Below are 23,102 nucleotides of genomic sequence, written 5' to 3'. Positions count from 1 at the left end.
TATTTCCTAGCGTAATGTCAGTTTTGCTAATTGCCTGCTGAGTCTATTGCTGCTCTCCTCCAGATTAATTCATTGATATTTGATCATATTTATGTTTCTTCCATTCATGGTACCTATTGTAAGGCTGTATGGAAGTATTTTAGGGTAGGGTTAGGAAAATTCACACTTCCTTGTGCTTTGAGTTTAAGGGGGTCTTCCCATATATGGGGAAAGGTGGTACTGCTGCCTGTGTCCACCAAGCCACTAGGTCTTTGAAATGACATTGATTTAAATAGCTTAAGCATAACAACCATGGAGTATCTATAAAGTCACTTGAATTTGACAGAGATGGTGTTGGTCACATTTCACATTTGATGTTGTGTACTTTAGATACATTTGATGCAAACTCAAGATGTGAATTGTCTTCTTTAAAGAGATCACAGAGAACTTGTATTTAGATCTGTAAGCATCTAAATCAATTGACGTGAAAGTTTATTTTGTCCCTTTTTTTCCAGTGTACAAGTTAGAAGCCTTTTTTTTTAAAAAAAGGTTTTGTTTATTTATTGGTCAGAGAGAGAGCACACAAGCAGAGGGAGTGGCAGGCAGAGGGAGAAGCAGGGTCCTTGTTGAACAAGGAGCCTGATGTGAGCCAGTCCCAGGACCCTGGGATCATGACCTGAGCTGAAGGCAGATGTTTAACCAACTGAGCCACCCAGGCTTCCCTAAGTTAGAAACACTTTAACTATATTGTGTGAAGAAATAAATTATATATGATATATTTACGTTGTAGAGAAAACCATGTTATGGATAGGGTAAAGTTAACAGAAATACTGAGGAGGCATTAGTCACCATTTTTACTCACAAAAAGGATGACTTCCATGAAGATGAGCATTAGGAAATCTTCTGAAAAGGAAAAAACATGCCCTAGTTTATCATACTGAAATTCTCTTCAACCATAGCTACAAAGTAGAACAAGAACAGTCACCAACTATAAATAAGCCACTACTCTTTGAACTGTTTCTGTTTATTAGAACACTGTGTGAAGGACTTAAAATACGTAATTTTATTTAGTCCTCTTAACAACTAATAAAATACCTTTGACTATCCAAATTTTACAGACGAACTAAGAGATGGTAAGATAATTTTCTAGCTTGTCTACTGCCATCCAGCTAGTACATGGTAAAAATGATATTCAAAGGTATATCTTTTAGATTCTAGAGCCATCCTTTTTTAATTAAAGTTTTTTTAGAGATTTTATTTATTTATTTGACAGACAGAGATCACAAGTAGGCAGAGAGGCAGGCAGAGAGAGAGGAGGAAGCAGGCTCCCTGCTGAGCAGAGAGCCCAGTGCAGGGCTCAATCCCAGGACTCTGGGATCATGACCTGAGCCAAAGGCAGAGGCTTTAACCCACTGTGCTACCCAGCGCCTCTGGAGCCATCCTTTTATTCACTGTAGAGTTTTCTACAGTAATTTTTTTTCTGCTCAGGCATATTTATGGCTAAGAAAATCAAGCACGAAGTATATACAGGTGAATCCTTCTTTCTGTTTTGCTTAAGAAAAAACCTTCTTCAAAAACTATGATTATCCTCATAGTTAATTTTGTACAATGCTGTAATTGATATAAGAATTGAGGTTTTTTTTGTGTTAAGTGAATTTTTTCTCAGAAGATGTTCATGAGCATCATTATCATTTGTTGTAGTGCCACATTGGGCACTACATGGGATACATTGGGATAGGTTTTTACATCGTTCAATGTAATGTAGATAATGTAGATAATGAAGAGTTGCCATTGTAGGGACAAGATATCCATTGTTTGGAGATAATATAAATAAGAAGAATAATTTAATATATGAGAAAACCCAGAAGACTGTGATCTGCAACCTTCTAGCAGAACACGAAAGCCGAATGACAGATATGAAAATGACCTTGTCCTTTTTAAAAATTTATTTATTTATTTATTTGACAGAGATCACAAGTAGGCAGAGAGGCAGGCAAAGAGAGAGGAAGGGAAGCAGGCTCCCTGCTGAGCAGAGAGCCTGATATGGGGCTCGATCCCAGGACCCTGGGATCATGACCTGAGCCCAAGATAAGACTGCTTTAACCCACTGAGCCACCCAGGCACCCCGACCCTATCCTTTTTAGGTTGTGAATAACGATAATGTTTGGACAAATTTAGGTGGTAATATGATTATTCCCAGGATTCTGGATATCAACAAAGGATTCAATAAGTGTTTCCAAAATCGTATACTTCAGTAACAGCTTAAAAGGTGTACGTTTCCATGACAATCTTTTTTTTATTAAAGATTTTATTTATTTGTCAGAGAGAGAGCATACATGCACAAGCAGAGGGAGCATCAGGCAAAGGGAGAAGCAGGCTCCCTGCTGATCAAGAAGCCTGACATGGGACCTGATCCCAGGATCCTGAGATCATGACCTGAGCTGAAGGCAGACTCTTAACTGACTGAGCCACCCAGGTGTCCCTCCCATGAAAATCTTTGAATGTGTGTGGGTATTTAAGAATTCAGTCTTCTTCAGTTTTATTGTTGTCTGTGAGATTTGTGCTGACTGAACAAATGATCTGTGATCACATAACTGTGTATACTTCAATGAGCCATGATAGCAAAGAGTGAACATCAATGAGTATCTCCTATAATTTGTAAACACAATGTTGGATAGTGTTTTTAATATATTTATTTTGAAGACTCTCCTGAGTTTCCAAGAATGGTTTCAAGATTTGTTTCTCTGTTATGTTTTCAATAAAAATATTACTAGACCTGTTATGCTGTATTAGCGAATGATGAGGACTAATAGAATATTAAACCATGTACTCTAATACATGACTAGCAGGACATACAGTAGAAACTTAAGTCTAGTGGCACCTGGGTGGCTCAGTCATTAAGCATCTGCCTTCAGCTCAGGTCATGATCCTAGGGTCCTGGGATCAAGCCCCGCATAGGGCTCCCTGCTGGGCGAGAAGCCCCTTCTCCCTCTCCCACTCACCCTGCTTGTGTTCCCTCTCTCAGTGTGTGTCTCCCTGTCAAATAAATAAATAAAATATTAAAAGAAAAAGAAATTTAAGACTAACCAAATTGGGATGCCTGGGTGGCTGAGTCGGTTGAACATCTGACTCTTGGTTTCCTCTGGGGTCGTCATCCCATGGTCATGGGATCCAACCCCTCACGGGGCCCTTCATGGAGCCTCTGGTGTGGAGCCTCACCTTGGGCTTCATGCTCAGTAAGGAGTCTACTTGAGATTCTCTGCCTCTGCCCCTCCCCCTGCACTCTCACACACACACACACACTCACTCTCTCAAATAAATACATAAATCTTAAAGAAAGACTAACCAGTTTGGGTTAGTAAAACTCTGGCGCAAAGTTCTTCAGGTTTTCAATCAATTTTACAAAATCAGTGTTAATATTGATGTGAATTTCTTTGCATTTGCTTATTGTCAGATCTCAAGCTTATCCCTAAAGATGAGTTCAAAGATAGCATAATCTCTTTTGTATGAATTAGTTGAGATGGTGCTATCTGAAATATCATAGCTAAAATGCAAAAGATGGGTCATACAATATATCAGACTCTTTTATGACTTGCTGTTCATCCAATGTCCTTTCATATACTAAAAAATACCATATTACTGGAAAGTAATTGCTAAATTAACATCTGGTTTTAGTTCAGACATGTAATATTATCTACTTTGGGTATACTTTCTGTTGTTCATCTCTGTATTTACCTTTGAGGATTCCATATTACGTATACCATCTCAATCCCCAAAGTCCATAATGAAGAGGTTGGAGATCTCTTGCTTCCTTTTTCTCTAAAATAAATCAGACAGGCTTCAGATAGTATGTTAAGTATACGGTTAATGGATTCTGATGTTATATTTTGATTAGAGGCCCTTATAACTGATTGTTTCATGGATGCATAAGATAATTTTGTGTTATAAAAAGTGACAAGTCTGGGACACCTGGGTGGCTCAGTTGGTTAAGCTGCTGCCTTCAGCTCAGGTCATGATCCCAGCGTCCTGGGATCGAGTCCCACATCGGGCTCCTTGCTCATCAGGAAGCCTGCTTCTCCCTCTGCCTCTGCCTGCCACTCTGTCTGCCTGTGCTCACTCTCTGACAAAAAAAAGTGACAAGTCTGCTTGCCTTATTAGTTTTACAAGAAAGAAGTTTCTTTTAAAAAAAGATTTAATTTATTTATTTGACAGACAGAGACCACAAGTAGGCATAGAGGCAGGCAGAGAGAGAGGGGGAAGCGGGCTCCCCACTGAGCAGAGAGCCCAATGGGGGGCTCAATCCCAGGACCCTGGGATCATGACCCAAGTGGAAGGCAGAGGCTTTTGGTGCCCAAGAAAGGTGCTCCAAGAAAGAATTTCTATTTACTAAGAGTTCTAGCAGGATGATAATATGGGGGAAAAGAGTAAATTAGAAAAAAATGAAACAAAATCTGAAATTAGCAATAGTGTCTGTGTGCATTCAAGATAAAGAAAAATAGGGGCACCTGGGTGGCTCAGTGGGTTAAGCTGCTGCCTAACCTACTGATAAATATCACTCAAGCTAGAGTGATATTTATTCTAAATCACTTTCTACTTTAAATTTCCATTGGCTTCTCTTTTGACACCCTTAAATCCAAGGCTACATGAAAAGACAAAGACGCATAATCGAGTTATATCTTCAGGCAATGATAACTCATATCAACAATTCTTATTTTCTGCTTGGTATTTTATGAAGCTGAATTTACACAAATATTAAAATCACTTGGCTTATGGTTGAAATGTTTGATCATTTTATGTGTGTGTGTGTGTGTGTGTGTGTGTGTGTTTAACCCAGTAATATGCATTTAGAGGAAGTATAATTAAAAATATTTCCCCTTGTTTTGAATAAACTTATGGTCTCAAACCCAGAATTCTTTCAACAAGAAACAGGTCATTCAACAATTTATTGAATGCCCACTGTGTGCTGGGAACTCTGCTATACACTAGCCTACCTCACGTCATACCTACAATGCTACAACAGCTCCCCGCCGTTCTCCTGGGTTCTAGTCTTCTTCCCTTCAGTCCACCTTGCATACCTCACCAGTCTCAGCTCTCCAAAGTCTAACTTTACTCTTTTGGTCCAGCATATCCAATGGCTCCCCAGTGCCACCAAGGTCAAGTCCAGTTCTTTAATGTGCTGGTTAAGCCTTCCATGCTCAGGCTATGCCCTCTCTAATGGAATTTCCTATCAACTGTATTGTCTCTTTGGTCCTCTCCTGTGCCTCGTACTCAGAGGTGCTTAATAAGCATTTGTTAAGTGATAGGCCAAAAAAGCCAGCTATTTTCATGAATATATCTTGACAGATAAACAAAATCCAATGTTGGTCACTTGAAAATAACCAATATGACCCACAGATTTTCATGGTGACTTTTATTTATTTCATTGAATTATAATAAAATTTATTTTATAATTGAAAGACACCTCCTTCCATATCAGTGACATCATCACATAAAGTGTCATTTGATACCTCATCTTATCCTTTTAGCAAAGTAACCTCCCTAATAAATCATGTATGTCAAATATAAATTTCACCTCTATCAATAAACTTTTCCATTGTGAATTCTGTTTTATACACTAAATTTGAAAACATTTTTTTCAATGGATATAAGATTGCTTGCAACGAATGCAATTAAATGTAAATAACAAAAAGAATTGCAACTAAAGAAAATAGGTATGAATAGAAGGCAAGTGCACAGAAATGAGAACACAACATACAGAACTTAAGGACTGAAGAGTTGTTACTAATACCTCAACTTTGTCTTTGAGTTTCCTAGCAGCCAAAGTAACAAAAGAGCTTAGAAGTAAAACAATTCAAATTTGATAACATTTTAATATGAGAAACAATATCTTTAGGAAATTTTCAACCCTAGTTTTTCATAAGGCTACCTGTAGAACTAAACTCTGTGTGTATTATATAGCTAAGTAAAACCACAACTGTATAACTCTAAATCAAATGTAGGAACAAAAATTTCAATTTCATGTTAAGAAAAAAATGTCATTTTTCACATACCATCACTTTCAATATGACTTATGCTATGAATGTTCCCACAATAAGCACTTTGGAAATACTATTTTGAGGATAAAGTAAGATGAAGCACATGAAGTTAATTATATTTTTCTGTTTAAGTAAAATTCTATCGTGTACGATGTAGTGCACAGTACTCACTATTCAGGCGCAAGGTGTCGCTCTTTACTTGGTGGAAATAGTTGTTTCAAGGGTTGGTCTGAACAGCCAGGAACGCCCCATACAAAAAGGACTCCATCATGCCGAACGCTACTGTTAAAGGATTCTTTGAAACTTCTCAAAAATTCAGCTAGATTTTTAATCCCAAACCGGAGTCTCTGCTGCTTTAAGTGTAAAGGACCTTATTTTGGAAGTCAATGTCGTATGCGATGTTCGGCTCTCAAAGAAGGGGATTGGGCACTCAGCGTCTGCTGCTGTCGCTTCTCCTCCTTGCAGTCTGGGAGGCTGGCAGCGGCCAAGTTCATTACTCGGTCCTGGAGGAGGCCAAACACGGCACCTTTGTGGGCCGCATCGCCCAGGACTTGGGGCTGGAGCTCGCAGAGCTGGTGCCACGCCTGTTCCGAGTGGCATCGAAGGGTCATGGGGACCTTCTGGAGGTAAATCTGCAGAATGGCATTTTGTTTGTGAATTCTCGGATCGATCGGGAGGAGCTGTGTGGGCGGAGTCTGGAGTGTAGCATCCACCTGGAGGTGATCGTGGACAGGCCGCTGCAGGTTTTCCATGTGGAGGTGGAGGTGAAGGATATTAATGACAATCCGCCAGTCTTCTCTCTCAAAGAACAAAAGCTGCTGATTCCTGAATCTAAGCAACCTGACTCTCATTTTCCTCTAGAGGGAGCTTCTGATGCGGATATAGGAGAGAATGCTCTATTGACCTACAGACTAAGTCAAAATGAGTTTTTTTCTTTAGAATTACCAACACATGGTAAGCAGACTAAAAGACTGTCGCTTACATTAAAAAAATATCTGGATAGAGAGAAAACTCCAGAACTTAATTTGCTATTGACAGCTGCCGACGGGGGGAAACCAGAGCTCACTGGCACCGTTCAGCTTTTCATCCAAGTCTTGGATATTAACGACAATGATCCGGAATTTGAGCAATCAGAATACAAGGTGAGATTGATGGAGAACGCTGCTAAAGAAACATTTGTGATAAAGCTAAACGCCACAGATCGAGACAAAGGAGTCAATGGGGAGATAACTTACTCTTTGATGTCAGTGAAGCCCAAAGGAAAACTCTTGTTTACACTAGATGAAAATAACGGAGAAGTGAGGGTCAATGGAACTTTAGATTATGAGGAAAACAAGTTTTATGAAATTGAAGTACAGGCCACAGATAAAGGGAATCCCCCAATGGCAGGTCACTGTACAGTCTGGGTAGAAATATTAGACGCCAATGATAATGCCCCTGAAGTCACCGTGACTTCACTGTCTCTCCCAGTACGAGAGGACACTCACCCTAGTACTGTCATTGCGCTGATCAGTGTATCTGACCATGACTCTGGTGCCAACGGGCAGGTGATCTGTTCTCTAACGCCAAACGTCCCTTTCAAGCTCATGTCCACGTTCAAGAATTACTATTCATTGGTGCTGGACGGCGCTTTGGACCGCGAGAGCGTGTCGAGCTATGCTCTAGTAGTGATCGCACGGGACGAGGGATCGCCTCCGCTCTCCGCCACCGCCAGCTTGTCCGTGGAAGTGGCGGACGTGAACGACAACGCGCCGGCGTTCGCGCAGCCCGAGTACACGGTGTTCGTGAAGGAGAACAACCCGCCCGGCTGCCACATCTTCACGGTGTCGGCGCGGGACGCGGACGCGCAGGAGAACGCGCGGGTGTCCTACTCGCTGGTGGAGCGGCGCGTGGGCGAGCGCGCGCTGTCGAGCTACGTGTCGGTGCACGCGGAGAGCGGCAAGGTGTACGCGCTGCAGCCGCTGGACCACGAGGAGCTGGAGCTGCTGCAGTTCCAAGTGAGCGCGCGCGACGCGGGCGTGCCTCCGCTGGGCAGCAACGTGACGCTGCAGGTGTTCGTGCTGGACGAGAACGACAACGCGCCCGCGCTGCTGCCGCGGCCCGGCGCGGGCGGCGGGGGCGGCGCGCTGAGCGAGCTGGTGTCGCGGTCGGTGGGCGCGGGCCACGTGGTGGCGAAGGTGCGCGCGGTGGACGCGGATTCCGGCTACAACGCGTGGCTGTCGTTCGAGCTGCAGCCGGCGGCGGGGGGCGCGCGCAGCCCGTTCCGCGTGGCGCTGTACACGGGCGAGATCAGCACGACGCGCCCCCTGGACGAGGCGGACCCGCCGCGCCAGCGCCTGCTGGTGCTGGTCAAGGACCACGGCGAGCCGGCGCTGACGGCCACGGCCACCGTGCTGCTGTCGCTGGTGGAGAGCGGCCAGGCGCCAAAAGCGTCGTCGCGGGTGTTGGCGGGCGCCGCTGGCGCCGAGACGGCGCTGGTGGACGTCAACGTGTACCTGATCGTCGCCATCTGCGCGGTGTCCAGCCTGCTGGTGCTCACGCTGCTGCTGTACACGGCGCTGCGGTGCTCGGCTCCGCCCAGGGAGGGCGCGTGCGGGCCTGGGAAGCCCACGCTCGTGTGCTCCAGCGCGGTGGGGAGCTGGTCGTACTCGCAGCAGAGGCGGCAGAGGGTGTGCTCTGGGGAGGGCGCGCCCAAGACCGACCTCATGGCCTTCAGCCCCAGCCTTCCACCTGGTCTGGATAAAGAAGTTGGAGAGGAAAGGCAGGAGGCAGGATCAAATCACCCTGGGCAGGTGAGTTCTATAGATTTCCTCTTATTTTGAAGTCTGTGTTAAATTTTTAAAAAACCACTTCATTTCACAGAAAAATGTATTGAATATTCTGTATTTTGAGTATTAACGTTTTAGACGACTGTAAATGTTTTAGAAAACAATTTCTGTTAGTCAAATGCCAACTGATAAAAATCCAGTTTTAATCATGCGATACCAGGTTTTTTAGCCAATAAATGCCCCATGTCTCCAAATGTTTTGGTAGAAAATGGTAAAGGAAGATGCAAAAATGACTCTCCTGTCAGCACTTTATTAGATATAATGTATAATTTTCAGTGATGTACTTGGACTACTTATTTCATCTCTAAATCTCACTACTCTAGATAATTCCTGTGGCTATTTACATTTGCTTGTCCTCTTTGTCTTTTAACACTACCTTATGCTTTAACATTTTCACATTATTAGATAGCTTGACTTTTCTCACTTCCGGCTTGTATCAAAGATTGAACACTCTCTTCTTTAAGTCTGAAAACATTTACCTTTTTCTGTAGAGTTAAACATGGGTCATACATTTGTTTTCCATTAAATAATCTTTAGTTTTGCCTCAATTGATAAGATAAAACCTGTTTTCATATTATTTGCAGTTAAAAATTCAGTCTTGCAGTATTGTTTGGTGGTTTCATTGAAATAATGGAACTTAAAAGTTCTGCCGATTTATTTTATCGCATGTAATGGGTACAGATTTATCGACAACATAGTCAAACAGAACTCCCAGATTTATGCTTACAAAGTTTACTAGGCAAATAAAGTTATTCATATCACTCCACCACATCTTGGAACTTGCTGAAGACATGCATCTAGAAGATGCATTTAGAAGACATGCATTATAATATGTGCAATATATGCTGGTTGACAGTCTGACCCAAATTTTGTGGATTCATCTAGAAAGGAAAATGTTAAGTCTATTAAAGTGAAATGTAGGTTATAATTTTCGCTCATCTGGCAATTTAAATTTCCTGTCTTTAAATGCTTTATCTCCGATGTTTGTGAAATTTTCTTTTAATGTGCTATAATCTTTTCTGATGATTCTACCAAAGGTCATTTACCTTAGATCATTCTTCTAATTCATTGATCCTTAGCTATATGTAGAGTGGTGGAGTAATGGATTTCTTTGAGAATTTGTTTTTAAAAAATATTTTACTTATTTATTTGACAGACAGAGATCACAAGTAGGCAGGGAAGAAGGCAGAGAGAGAGAGGGGGAAGCAGGCTCCCTGCTGAGCAGACAGCCCAATTCAGGGGCTGGATCCCAGGACCCTGGGATCATGACCTGAGCTGAAGGCAGAGGCTTCACCCGCTGAGCCCCTCAGGCACCCCTTCTTTGAGAATTTGATGAGATTCATATGTGGCTATTGCTCCTCTTTAGCTTTAGGGGCTAAAATTTCTTTATTCTATAGTAGGCAACCAAATTAAAACACAAAATGTTTCAGACTTAAAAGATTAAGCTATCATATCACTTATGAAACTGTAAATGTATAAATGTGAATGTTAGGTAGGGGACACATTATTATCCATCTCCAGATGAAGTTTTTGGAATGGCACAATGTCATCTAAATTAATAAAGATATTGGAATATTTTAAGTACATGCTAAATTTGTGCAAATTCTTATTTTTACAGTATACAAGTAGTCAATGTACAGTTTTAGATAATTCCAAATTTTATGAGCTATTTTCTACAAATTTTGTGTCTTCCATACTTATTTTTAGTTTCAGGATTACATTCAATGGTGTAAAATTATAATTTTAATATAATTTCCATCTTCTAGTTCAACTGTTTAAGTATTAAGCTAATTTTAGATGTTTTTTATCTCTTTAGTAATTTAATTATGTCTAACAGTGTGTGAGGACTACATAACTAACACACTACTTTTTTAAAAAAAGATTTTATTTATTTATTTATTTATTTATTATTTATTTTTTGACAGACAGAAATCACAAGTAGGCAAAGAGAGAGGGGGAAGCAGGCTCCCTGCTGAGCAGATAGCCCAGATGCGGGGCTCGATCCCAGGACCCTGGGATCATGACCTGAGCCGCAGGCAGAGGCTTTAACCCACTGAGCCACCCAGGCGCCCCAACATACTACTTTTTCAATAAAGTTTCTAAGCAATCATTGTACATTGAGTTTTTTTGAAAATAGAAGATAGAAAATGAAGAATCAGGGTAGAGGTGTTAGACAATTTAAATAGCCCAAAAGCATAAAAATTCAAATTTTTTAGATTACTTAAGAGCCAGTTTTATAGTTGATTTAAGTTAGCTTTTACTTGTGGGATGATTATTATTACTTCCTGGTTTTATAAAGATTTCTTATCTCACTTCCCTTCATTATTATATGTAAAAGGATTGGTGACAAATTGTTGGCTTAAAGATTTTGACTTGAATTTTAATGAGCTTATAAACTCTGTATTTGTTTACAGTTAGCTGTGGAATCTTTTCTGTGTTTTGTTTTCCCTTAAAGCTGATCTTGAATTAATTAATAAAATTATGAAAAGTCCTTTGATTCTCCCTTGCATCATAGTCACCATTCTGATTTAGTTTTCTGTTTTTTTTTCCATTCTGACTTTCTGAAGAGAAGCAGATTTTGAGGGACTACTAACTGGCCTGAAGGGCACATTTAAAGGGAGACCAAAAGTTCATTTTGAAGTTTATATTCATTTGATTTTAGTTAGAGAGACTGGGCTCCAAAACATCTCACAGACATTTTTCATATTAGGGCTCCACAGCCACTTTAGAATACTGTGAAATTTGGAGGCTTTGATTCAACATTTTACATGAAAATGCTTTCCTTCTGCTAGAGTGAAACCTTACAGGATCTGTACCCAAGCTTCATTTTAATATGTTATGGGAATAAGAGCATTGTATGAAAAGTCATTGCATTTGAGCATCAAGGAACCAAAAACGACATGTTCCACATTTATGATGAATTTTTATATCAAACGGAAGTATGAATAAAATAATTTATATGAATGAAATATTTAGTTAGTAGAAATACTTTAGTTTCTTTTTTGGGGGGGTTTTCTCCTAAAGTCCTACAATGAAGAGCTTGTGAAGGGTAAAAGTCGTGACAAGTGAGAACTGTAAGCAAAATAAGGCCAAGCGTGATGTATATTATTCTTTATTTTATTCTCCATGATAGGCAAAGAGTTGCTTCTGATATTCTGTATTTCAATGATTATGATAGACTTTGAAGCAGAATATTTTAAAAACTGCAGTATAATAGAAATGACTGTGCTTTGTTACTAATATCTTATACATTTAAAAAAAATAAGCATTTACAAAAAAATCCATGAAATCATTCAAAGGTCAAAAAATTTAATGTGTCCTGAGAAGTGGCTAAACTAGAAAGAACCTCACGATCTGTCTTGTACTTACATAATCAGTCACATGATGTCGCTGTACACTCAGAAGGTGAAAAGGAAAAATTTTGTCTGCGCGCCCGGATTCCAACCATTGACAGAATAGGATCGACTCCATACAGACCGGAATGCTGGGTAAATTTTACTGTATCTACACCTACAGGAAGGGAGACTGCTCACAAAGGTTCGCAGGTGAGCGATCCCTTAAAACCAACAGTCCCACCTCGGAGATCTTGTTAACTACAATGGTGTTTTCCTGGAGCGGAGGCCCAGGAGCCCCGCGATTGCTGCTGTCGCTTCTGCTCCTTGCAGCGGGGGACCCCGGGAGCTGCCAGGTCCACTACTCGGTCCCAGAAGAGGCCAAACACGGCACCTTCGTGGGCCGCATCGCGCAAGACCTAGGGCTGGAGCTGGCGGAGCTGGTCCCACGCCTGTTCCGGGTGGCGTCCAAAGGACGCCGGGACCTTCTGGAAGTAAATCTGCAGAATGGCATTTTGTTTGTGAATTCTCGGATCGATCGGGAGGAGCTGTGCGGGCGGAGCGCGGAGTGTAGCATTCACCTGGAGGTGATCGTGGACAGGCCGCTGCAGGTTTTCCATGTGGAGGTGGAGGTGAAGGACATTAATGATAACCCACCAGTGTTCAGAGAAGAAGAGCAAAAGGTACTGATTTCTGAATCTGCCCCATTGGATTCTCATTTTCCTCTAGAGGGCGCTTCGGATGCGGATATCGGTGTAAACTCTCTTCTGACCTATAAGTTAGGTCTAAATGAGTATTTTACTCTTAAAATAATAACGAAAAACGACAAAAGTATATTGCCTGAACTAGTTCTACGGAAGTCTTTGGATAGAGAGGAAACTCCAGAACTTAATATATTGCTGACCTCCCAGGATGGGGGTAAGCCCGAGCTAACAGGATCTGTTCAGATTAAAATAAGCATTTTGGATGTGAATGATAACGCTCCGGAGTTTGATAAGCCTGGCTATAAAGTAGTGCTGTTTGAAAATGTCCCAAACGGCACGAGAGTGATTCAGCTAAACGCTTCTGATCCAGACGAAGGGGTCAATAGAGAAATTTTCTATGGAATCAGACTGATTTTGCCAGTGAGTGAGAAATGCATGTTTTCAATAAATCCAGAAACAGGTGAAATCAGAATTTACGGGAAATTGGATTTCGAAGAGAATAATGAGTATGAAATTCAAGTTAACGCCATTGATAAAGGGATTCCTTCCATGTCAGGTCATTGTACAGTCCTAGTGGAAGTTCTGGATCTGAATGACAATACCCCTGAGGTAATGATCACTTCGCTGTCGCTCCCGGTGCGAGAGGATGCTCAGGTGGGCACCGTCATCGCCCTGATCAGCGTGTCTGACTGTGACTCTGGCGCCAACGGCCAAGTGACCTGCTCACTAACACCCCATGTCCCCTTCAAGCTGGTGTCCACCTTCAAGAACTACTATTCGCTGGTGCTGGACAGCGCCTTGGATCGCGAGAGCGTGTCGAACTATGAGCTGGTGGTGACCGCAAGGGACGGAGGATCGCCTCCGCTCTCCGCCACCGCCAGCTTGTCCGTGGAAGTGGCGGACGTGAACGACAACGCGCCGGCGTTCGCGCAGCCCGAGTACACGGTGTTCGTGAAGGAGAACAACCCGCCCGGCTGCCACATCTTCACGGTGTCGGCGCGGGACGCGGACGCGCAGGAGAACGCGCGGGTGTCCTACTCGCTGGTGGAGCGGCGCGTGGGCGAGCGCGCGCTGTCGAGCTACGTGTCGGTGCACGCGGAGAGCGGCAAGGTGTACGCGCTGCAGCCGCTGGACCACGAGGAGCTGGAGCTGCTGCAGTTCCAAGTGAGCGCGCGCGACGCGGGCGTGCCTCCGCTGGGCAGCAACGTGACGCTGCAGGTGTTCGTGCTGGACGAGAACGACAACGCGCCCGCGCTGCTGCCGCGGCCCGGCGCGGGCGGCGGGGGCGGCGCGCTGAGCGAGCTGGTGTCGCGGTCGGTGGGCGCGGGCCACGTGGTGGCGAAGGTGCGCGCGGTGGACGCGGATTCCGGCTACAACGCGTGGCTGTCGTTCGAGCTGCAGCCGGCGGCGGGGGGCGCGCGCAGCCCGTTCCGCGTGGCGCTGTACACGGGCGAGATCAGCACGACGCGCCCCCTGGACGAGGCGGACCCGCCGCGCCAGCGCCTGCTGGTGCTGGTCAAGGACCACGGCGAGCCGGCGCTGACGGCCACGGCCACCGTGCTGCTGTCGCTGGTGGAGAGCGGCCAGGCGCCAAAGGCGTCGTCGCGGGTGTTGGCGGGCGCCGCTGGCGCCGAGACGGCGCTGGTGGACGTCAACGTGTACCTGATCGTCGCCATCTGCGCGGTGTCCAGCCTGCTGGTGCTCACGCTGCTGCTGTACACGGCGCTGCGGTGCTCGGCTCCGCCCAGGGAGGGCGCGTGCGGGCCTGGGAAGCCCACGCTCGTGTGCTCCAGCGCGGTGGGGAGCTGGTCGTACTCGCAGCAGAGGCGGCAGAGGGTGTGCTCTGGGGAGGGCGCGCCCAAGACCGACCTCATGGCCTTCAGCCCCAACCTTCCACAGTCAGGAGAAGATTGTTTAAATCCCTCCAGTGAAGTAAGTCATTTATATAATTTAAGTATATTTGTTTCCTTTAATAATTCTTTGTTAGGATGTAAATACATCCTCTCTTTTTTCTTCGTGTTATCTTTTAACCAGGGAACATGTTCCGTGGAATGATCATTCTCTCATTTTGAAATTTTTGTGTATTTCATGTTCATTTGAAACTTGCATTTGAAAATTCACTTGAAGTTTCATGTATTAGTGAGATACATAGGTGAAATACTGGCTTTGGATCACCACATTTTAAACTTCCTAATTCTATCATTTTTCCTGTATTATTGGCCTTGAGAAACATTAGTACATAAGCGTAAAAACTGCATAGGTGTTTGAAAACTCAAATTTATTTTTTATGATATTTTATAATTTCATGATCAGAGAATATTTGCAAGAGTAGTACAAATAATTTTCAGATACCATTAACTGGATTCTTTTCCCATTCCTTATATACATAAGCTTCTAAAATATCCTCCTGAATACCATTTTAATTGCAGCACAACGTCCTTCAGATATTATAATAACAATAATAATTCTGTTGTTAATTCTTTTTTTTTAAAGATTTTTTTCTTCATTTATCTGACAGAGATCACAAGTAGGCAGAGAGGCAGGCAGAGAGAGAGAGAGGAGGAAGCAGGCTCCCTGCAGAGCAGAGAGCTCCGATGCGGGGCTTGATCCCAGGACCCTGGGATCATGACCTGAGCCGAAGGCAGAGGCTTAACCCACTGAGCCACCCAGGGGCCCCTTTGTTGTTAATTCTAAGGAATAATTTTGTTATTGTTCACACAGAGTGCCTTCTTTCTTTTAAGTGAGATTGGCTACTTATACTGTTCTTCTTTACATAAAGTATAATAAAGTAATTGCATATTAATATATTATAATATGCACCTGAATCAGGGTGCATCTTGTAATTGATGGTTTATAATAACTTTATTGACTGTTTTACTTTCTTGGTAGCACATAAGTAACAATGCATCTTAGAATTAATGACTACTTTTGAATTCAGTAAAATACAGTAATACTTACTGATCCCCTGTTATTTTGTAGAGCCTATGCTATGATCTCTAATTGCATCATTTCATCTAGTTCTCTAATCAGTCCTGGGGCACTTAGCTGGCTCAGTGGGTGGAGTAGGAGACTCTTGATCTCAGGATCTTGAGTTTGGAGCCCCACCTTGGTTGTAGAGATTACTTGATAATAAAACCTTTTAAAAAAGAAACCAGCCTTATGGTGCGAGTACATTATTTATCATAGTCACTTTGCTGATGAGGAACCTGAAGCTTAAGCCACAAATAGAGAGTGAGAAGTAGCCCAAACTCAGTTTCAGAGGATCCCAAACCCATTATGGTGCACTACTGTTCTGAGACTATTATCAGTTAAATCTTTTATTTATTTTTTGAGATTTATTTGAGAGAGAGAGGGAGAGTGCATGTGCACAAGTGGGGGGAGGGGCAGCGGTAGAGAATCTCAAGGAGATTCTCCGCTGAGTCCAGAGCCTGTGAGACCATGACTGGAGTCAAAACCAAGACTCAGACACTTAACTGACTGAACCACCCTGGTACCCCCCAGTTGAGTCTTCTAAAATGTATTTAGCTTACTTCACATCTTGTAGTTTTTCCACAAAAATATCCAGAGGCTTCTATGACTAGAGACTAAAGTCTTAAATCCTTCAAGCTAGTAGTGAAGGAATCAAACTTTCCTGCCTTTGCCTACTACTGTCTCAAATATCTTTAGTTTTTGAATATGAAATATAACATATGTTCAATCAGTAATTTTTAAAAGATTTTATTTATTTATTTATTTGTTTGAGAGAGAGAGAGAAAGAAAGAACAAGCATGAGTGAGGGGGCAGACACAGATGGAGAGGGAGAAGCAGACTCTCCGCTGAGCAGGGAGCCCGATGCGGGGCTTGATCCCAGGACTCTGAGATCATGACCTGAGCTGAAGGCATATGCTTAACTGACTAAGCCACCCAGGCACCCCCCAATCAATAATTTTTTAATACATATACAGTATTAAAATAAACCACCTAGGTTATTCCCTGCAAGGTTGAAGTAGGGGTGGGTTCCAGAGATTAGGCATGTTTTATCGAAGAGTGCCTTGAAAGATAGATAACTTTTTAACTGGAAAGTTTTACTGATGGAGAGATTAGTATGAATAAATGAGCAGAGTTTGCTCTAGTGACTGTGTACTTGCAGGATGGAACAGGGGAGATTCTGCAGGTAAGAAATCTAGTAAGGAATTTTTCAGAATTTTCTAGTTATCAGGTAATGGATACAAATCATGACAGTCAAAATAGATTGAAAGAAACATGTACAAAAGGCATTAGCATATTTAGAAGCAACCTAATAATGAATGATTCATTACAAATGATAAGAGAAAGACAGAAATTGGGATGACACCAACTTTTTTGTTTGGTCACGTAGGAGGATGAGATTGACATTAACCAAAATGTAGAATACAGTTGAAGAAATACTTTGTGTATGCTTGTCCAGCTAGCAAATAGGAACATTTAAGAAAATGTTATTCTTTCGACGCTAAGAGAATGTCACTGTGATTAGAAATACAGGCCAGGAGCTCAGGGACAGATTATAGATCTAGATTTGGGAGTAAGTCCCTTATGGGAAAAAAAATCTATGAAAGTATAAAATCAGAAAAGACAGATTAAAAAATGAGAACGTGTCCAAATAAAGAATTGAGGTGAATATGTATGTTCATTCTTGCGATTGCTGTAGCAAAGTACCAAAACCTGGGTGGCTTAAGATAACAAAATTTGGTTCTCTCACAATTTTGGTGGACCAGAAATCCAAACTCCAAGTGTTGCCAGGGCTGTACCCTCTGAAGCTCGAAGGGAAAATCTGTTGTCTCTTGCACCTTCTGATGGCTATCAGCAGTTCTTGGCTTGTGGCTACATCATTCCAATCTCTATCTCCCTGGTCGTATTGCCTCCTTTTCTGCATATCTTCTTATCCATATTTTTTATAAGGATACATGTGATAGTACTTTAGGGCTCACCTGGGTAGTCCAGGCTAAACTCTTTCAATCGATAATTTTTTGAATACATATATAGGACCCTAAACTTAATCATGTCATTTGCCAAGAAAGTAATACTAATGGGTTCCAGGGATTAAGACTTGAGCATATCTTTTAGGGGAGTCAGTATTCAATACACTATAATAGGCTTAAAATCATAAGTAGGCTATACAACAGACAGCAGAAATAAAACTCCAAGTACAATATATCAAGTAACTTAGAAGTTTAAGGTAGAGAAAAGGGGTAAACAGAACTTGCTTTTCCCACAAGAAGTAGCAAATTTAAATGTCTGTGTATAATGTGTGTACATACGTATGGGCATGTGTATATGTAAAATATATATGTGTGTATACACATACATATGGACACATGAGTGTTTTTGTAGTGTGAGGAAAAGAAGCAAGTAAAAAAAGATACTGAAGATGCGACAGGTAGATTAAGAATGAAGATAAAAAAAAGGGGAAAAGAAGAAAGAATGAAGATGAAAATGAGGGGCGCCTGGGTGGCTTAGTCCTTAAGCTGCTCCCTTCCGCTCAGGTCATGATCCCAGGTCTTGGGATCAACTTTTGCAGTTGTTGTCATTGTCATTGTTGGGCTCCCTGCTCCGCCAGATGCCTGCTTCTCCTTCTCCATCAGCCTCTCTTTCTGCTCGTGCTCTGTCAAATAAATAAATAAAATCTTTTGAAAAAGTATGCAGGTGGAGATGAAAAATATGGGGGCATCTGGATGGCTCAGTCAGTTAAACGTCTGACTGGATCTCAGTTTGGGTCTTGATCTCAGAGTCTTGATCTTAGGGTCGTGAGTTCTGGCATGGAGCCTACTTAAAAAGAAAATAGAAAAAAAGATGAAAAATATGGAAGAGGATAGAAGAGAGAATAATATTTTAAGAGCATAAAGTTGACTTTAGGGATAATTTTTCCTTAATAGAGAAAGAAAAATGTTGATTCAAAAAAAGAGACACTGAATTCATATGTGATTACTTATCTCTCTGTGTAAGTTATCTGAGAACGACATGGTGGGAATGAGGTTGGGAATTTGAGAAGGAAATATGGAAGAATCTCTGTATGCAGGCGAAAAGAGTTAATTAGGAATTCATTTGCAAGCCCAAATCAAATGTGAGAGTAAACTTGTAGAGAATATCGTGATCATGGTGAAGTAACATCCCTAAATGGAGAAGCTAAATAAGAGGAGAAAATGGTTAGGCTGTGTGTTGGAAGCTAAAGAAAATGTTAGAGGAGTAATAGAAGTAGGTGAGTGCTTTCGAGGTATCTGACATATTTCACATAGTTGACTCTAATGTCTAGGTTAGGTGGAGTGGAAAGGAAAAACAAGGTAGAGCTTGATAGACAAGAACAACTACAAATAATACAGGGACTGTTCAGCGATAGGAGTAAAGTCATGTTAATGAAAGTAATGTAACAGGAGAGAAGGATGGAGGTAAGAGAATATCAGATACTCTACTCAAATTTTCAGAGAGGAGCAAAGAGACAGAAATGAACTAAACTATTGTTTCATGGAGCATTGTGCACAGGACAAGCAAGATAATTATTGGAGCTGTACTCTATTTTGCCTGGAACTTTGTGACTTGGTAAAGATAGTTGTAGCAATAGGTAGAAGTAATATTCCCTTCCTTTCTTTTTTGCTAAAGATATGTTAACATTTTTGCCTACCTGTTGATGTTTGGAAAATCAGTCAATTGAAATGATAGTAAAGTTTTTCCCAGGGATGGGGAAGAGAAGAGTGAAGCTTAACTTATTGGTATTAGTTCAAATTCCATCAGATTTGTAGGATGCTAGTTCTTGGCATCTTTTATGCAAAGAAAATTTTAAAATGTTGTTATATCTTAATGATCTAAATTATTGTGTTTATGCACATGCTCACATACAAACTCATACACATTGATAAGACACTTCGTTTAGATACAAATACTTTATCCACATTTCACAATTGGGAGAATTTATATGAATGTTTTATTTACACAGCTGGTATACCACTTAATATTTTCCACGATAATCCGTTTTATTCTTATAATTGATTATATTTCCATTTGGACTTAATGGCCATTGTATGAACAGTTCTAAATAAATATTACAGGAAAAAGACATTCCCAACTGAAACCACCAAAGTTAGGCAGAACTGGAGACTGGTTTCCAAAAGTGAATACCAAATATTCCTCCTTCAAAATTCTGCATGGGAGATCCTGGCTGGCTCCTTCAGCAGAGCATGTGACTCTTGATCTCAGGGTTGTGAGTTCAAGCCCCACATTGGGTGGAGAGATTACTTAAAGATAAAGTCTTTTAAAAAAGTTCTGCATGAAAGTTTTACACTTGCAAAATATATTTGTGGAAAAACTGAATTCAAACAATTCTCATCTAGCATCCTATACAGGGCAAAATATAGCGACTTACTGTTTCTGGAAAGAAAGACATTTAATCTTCGATTACGTATTTGCAGTGAAAAATCTCATGAAATGAAAACAAAACAAAATAGAACAAAACAAAACAAAACCCTCTGCGTCAATGAAAAATGTGAAGACCTAATCATTTCTACAGTTACACCTTCATGCACATGGTGTCGCTCTTCACTGAGAACATTTCCAGAAGAACGTGCCTCTGCTTCCTCCTTCCTGCAGAAAATTTGGCAGATAGTGGAAAACCTCAGTTGAATCCTCCCCCTCAGAAGCCCGCGAGTCAGTTTGCGGTAAGGTATAACTTATACTTCAGATTACCTTTGAATCCTTTTGAGTGTACCATGCTGTTCTGGCGAGGAGGCCCAGGAATCCCGAGTCTGCTGCTGTTGCTTCTGCTCCTCGCAGCCTGGAAGACGGGGAGCGGCCAGGTTCACTACTCAGTCCTGGAAGAGGCCAAACACGGCACCTTTGTGGGCCGCATCGCCCAGGATTTGGGACTGGAGCTGGCGGAGCTGGTGCCACGCCTGTTCCGGGTGGCGTCCAAAGGCCACGGGGACCTTCTGGAGGTAAATCTGCAGAATGGCATTTTGTTTGTGAATTCTCGGATCGATCGGGAGGAGCTGTGCGGGCGGAGCGCAGAGTGCAGCATCCACCTGGAGGTGATCGTGAACAAGCCGTTGCAGGTTTTCCATGTGGAGGTGGAGGTGAAGGATATTAATGACAATCCGCCTGTGTTCCCTGAAAGTAATAAAAGAATAATCATTGCAGAATCTAGACCCCCAGAAACTCGGTTTCCACTAGATGGCGCATCCGATGCAGATATTGGAGTAAACTCGGCCTTGACCTACCGAGTGGATCCCAACGAGTACTTCGCTTTGGACACACAGAACGATCGTGAACAGACGTCTTCGCTGTCACTTGTATTGAGGAAATCATTGGACAGAGAGCAAATTCAGGAGCATAACTTAGTATTGACAGCCACTGATGGGGGTAAACCGGAGCTGACCGGCACAGTTCAGTTGCTGATTACAATTCTGGATGTGAACGACAATGCCCCAGTATTTGACCAGTATATTTATAAAGTGACAGTATTAGAGAACGCATTTAATGGAACATTAGTGATCAAGCTGAATGCCACAGATTTTGATGATGGTACGAATGGAGACATAATCTACTCATTTAGAAGGCCTGTATCGCCTGCGGTGTTATATGCATTTATTATAAACCCCAACAGTGGGGAAATTAGAACAAGAGGTAAACTAGATTTCGAAGAAAAGAAGTTGTATGAAATATCGGTGGAAGCAACAGACAAGGGGAATATTCCAATGGCAGGTCACTGTACCGTTTTCGTGGAAATACTAGATATAAATGATAATACCCCAGAAATTACCATAACTTCTCTGTCACTTCCGGTGCGAGAGGATGCTCAGGTGGGCACCGTCATCGCCCTGATCAGCGTGTCTGACCGTGACTCTGGTGCCAACGGGCAGGTGACCTGCTCACTAACACCCCATGTCCCCTTCAAGCTGGTGTCCACCTTCAAGAACTACTATTCATTGGTGCTGGACAGCGTCTTGGATCGCGAGAGCGTGTCGAACTATGAGCTGGTGGTGACCGCAAGGGACGGAGGATCGCCTCCGCTCTCCGCCACCGCCAGCGTGTCCGTGGAAGTGGCGGACGTGAACGACAACGCGCCGGCGTTCGCGCAGCCCGAGTACACGGTGTTCGTGAAGGAGAACAACCCGCCCGGCTGCCACATCTTCACGGTGTCGGCGCGGGACGCGGACGCGCAGGAGAACGCGCGGGTGTCCTACTCGCTGGTGGAGCGGCGCGTGGGCGAGCGCGCGCTGTCGAGCTACGTGTCGGTGCACGCGGAGAGCGGCAAGGTGTACGCGCTGCAGCCGCTGGACCACGAGGAGCTGGAGCTGCTGCAGTTCCAAGTGAGCGCGCGCGACGCGGGCGTGCCTCCGCTGGGCAGCAACGTGACGCTGCAGGTGTTCGTGCTGGACGAGAACGACAACGCGCCCGCGCTGCTGCCGCGGCCCGGCGCGGGCGGCGGGGGCGGCGCGCTGAGCGAGCTGGTGTCGCGGTCGGTGGGCGCGGGCCACGTGGTGGCGAAGGTGCGCGCGGTGGACGCGGATTCCGGCTACAACGCGTGGCTGTCGTTCGAGCTGCAGCCGGCGGCGGGGGGCGCGCGCAGCCCGTTCCGCGTGGCGCTGTACACGGGCGAGATCAGCACGACGCGCCCCCTGGACGAGGCGGACCCGCCGCGCCAGCGCCTGCTGGTGCTGGTCAAGGACCACGGCGAGCCGGCGCTGACGGCCACGGCCACCGTGCTGCTGTCGCTGGTGGAGAGCGGCCAGGCGCCAAAGGCGTCGTCGCGGGTGTTGGCGGGCGCCGCTGGCGCCGAGACGGCGCTGGTGGACGTCAACGTGTACCTGATCGTCGCCATCTGCGCGGTGTCCAGCCTGCTGGTGCTCACGCTGCTGCTGTACACGGCGCTGCGGTGCTCGGCTCCGCCCAGGGAGGGCGCGTGCGGGCCTGGGAAGCCCACGCTCGTGTGCTCCAGCGCGGTGGGGAGCTGGTCGTACTCGCAGCAGAGGCGGCAGAGGGTGTGCTCTGGGGAGGGCGCGCCCAAGACCGACCTCATGGCCTTCAGTCCCAGTCTTCCGCCTGGTCTGAGTTCTACGGAGGGAACCGGTGAAATAGAACCAGACATAGAACATTTGAAAGAGGTGAGTTCGTATTAAAAACTGCCTTACTCTTTTAGCCTAACTCACAGCTTTATCGTTTAAGGTTCTTCATTCTCAGTTGTAACATTATTCTTTAATTTTGCTTGTCGTCATGGTA

At 43.6% G+C, this 23,102-nt stretch overlaps 2 protein-coding genes across 2 annotated transcripts in view; both read left to right on the top strand.

The window, feature by feature from the left end:
* The first annotated feature begins 12,338 nt into the window (after positions 1-12,338).
* Positions 12,339-23,102, top strand: part of LOC122890468 (protocadherin alpha-12-like) — a 91,652-nt gene continuing 80,888 nt past the window's right edge. Inside the window, 2 exon segments of the mRNA XM_044226095.1 lie at positions 12,339-14,714; positions 14,716-14,810. Coding sequence (XP_044082030.1) covers positions 12,441-14,714; positions 14,716-14,796 — 2,355 coding nt within the window. The 5' untranslated portion in view covers positions 12,339-12,440 and the 3' untranslated portion in view covers positions 14,797-14,810.
* Positions 20,488-23,102, top strand: part of LOC122890444 (protocadherin alpha-C2) — a 113,675-nt gene continuing 111,060 nt past the window's right edge. The window contains exon 1 of the mRNA XM_044226083.1: positions 20,488-22,987. Coding sequence (XP_044082018.1) covers positions 20,594-22,987 — 2,394 coding nt within the window. The 5' untranslated portion in view covers positions 20,488-20,593. The remainder of the gene's footprint in view (positions 22,988-23,102) is intronic.

Source organism: Neovison vison, chromosome 1 (assembly GCF_020171115.1).
Source record: "Neovison vison isolate M4711 chromosome 1, ASM_NN_V1, whole genome shotgun sequence".
Taxonomy (NCBI): Eukaryota; Metazoa; Chordata; class Mammalia; order Carnivora; family Mustelidae; genus Neogale; species Neogale vison.
This window is presented reverse-complemented; position numbering and strand designations above follow the sequence as displayed.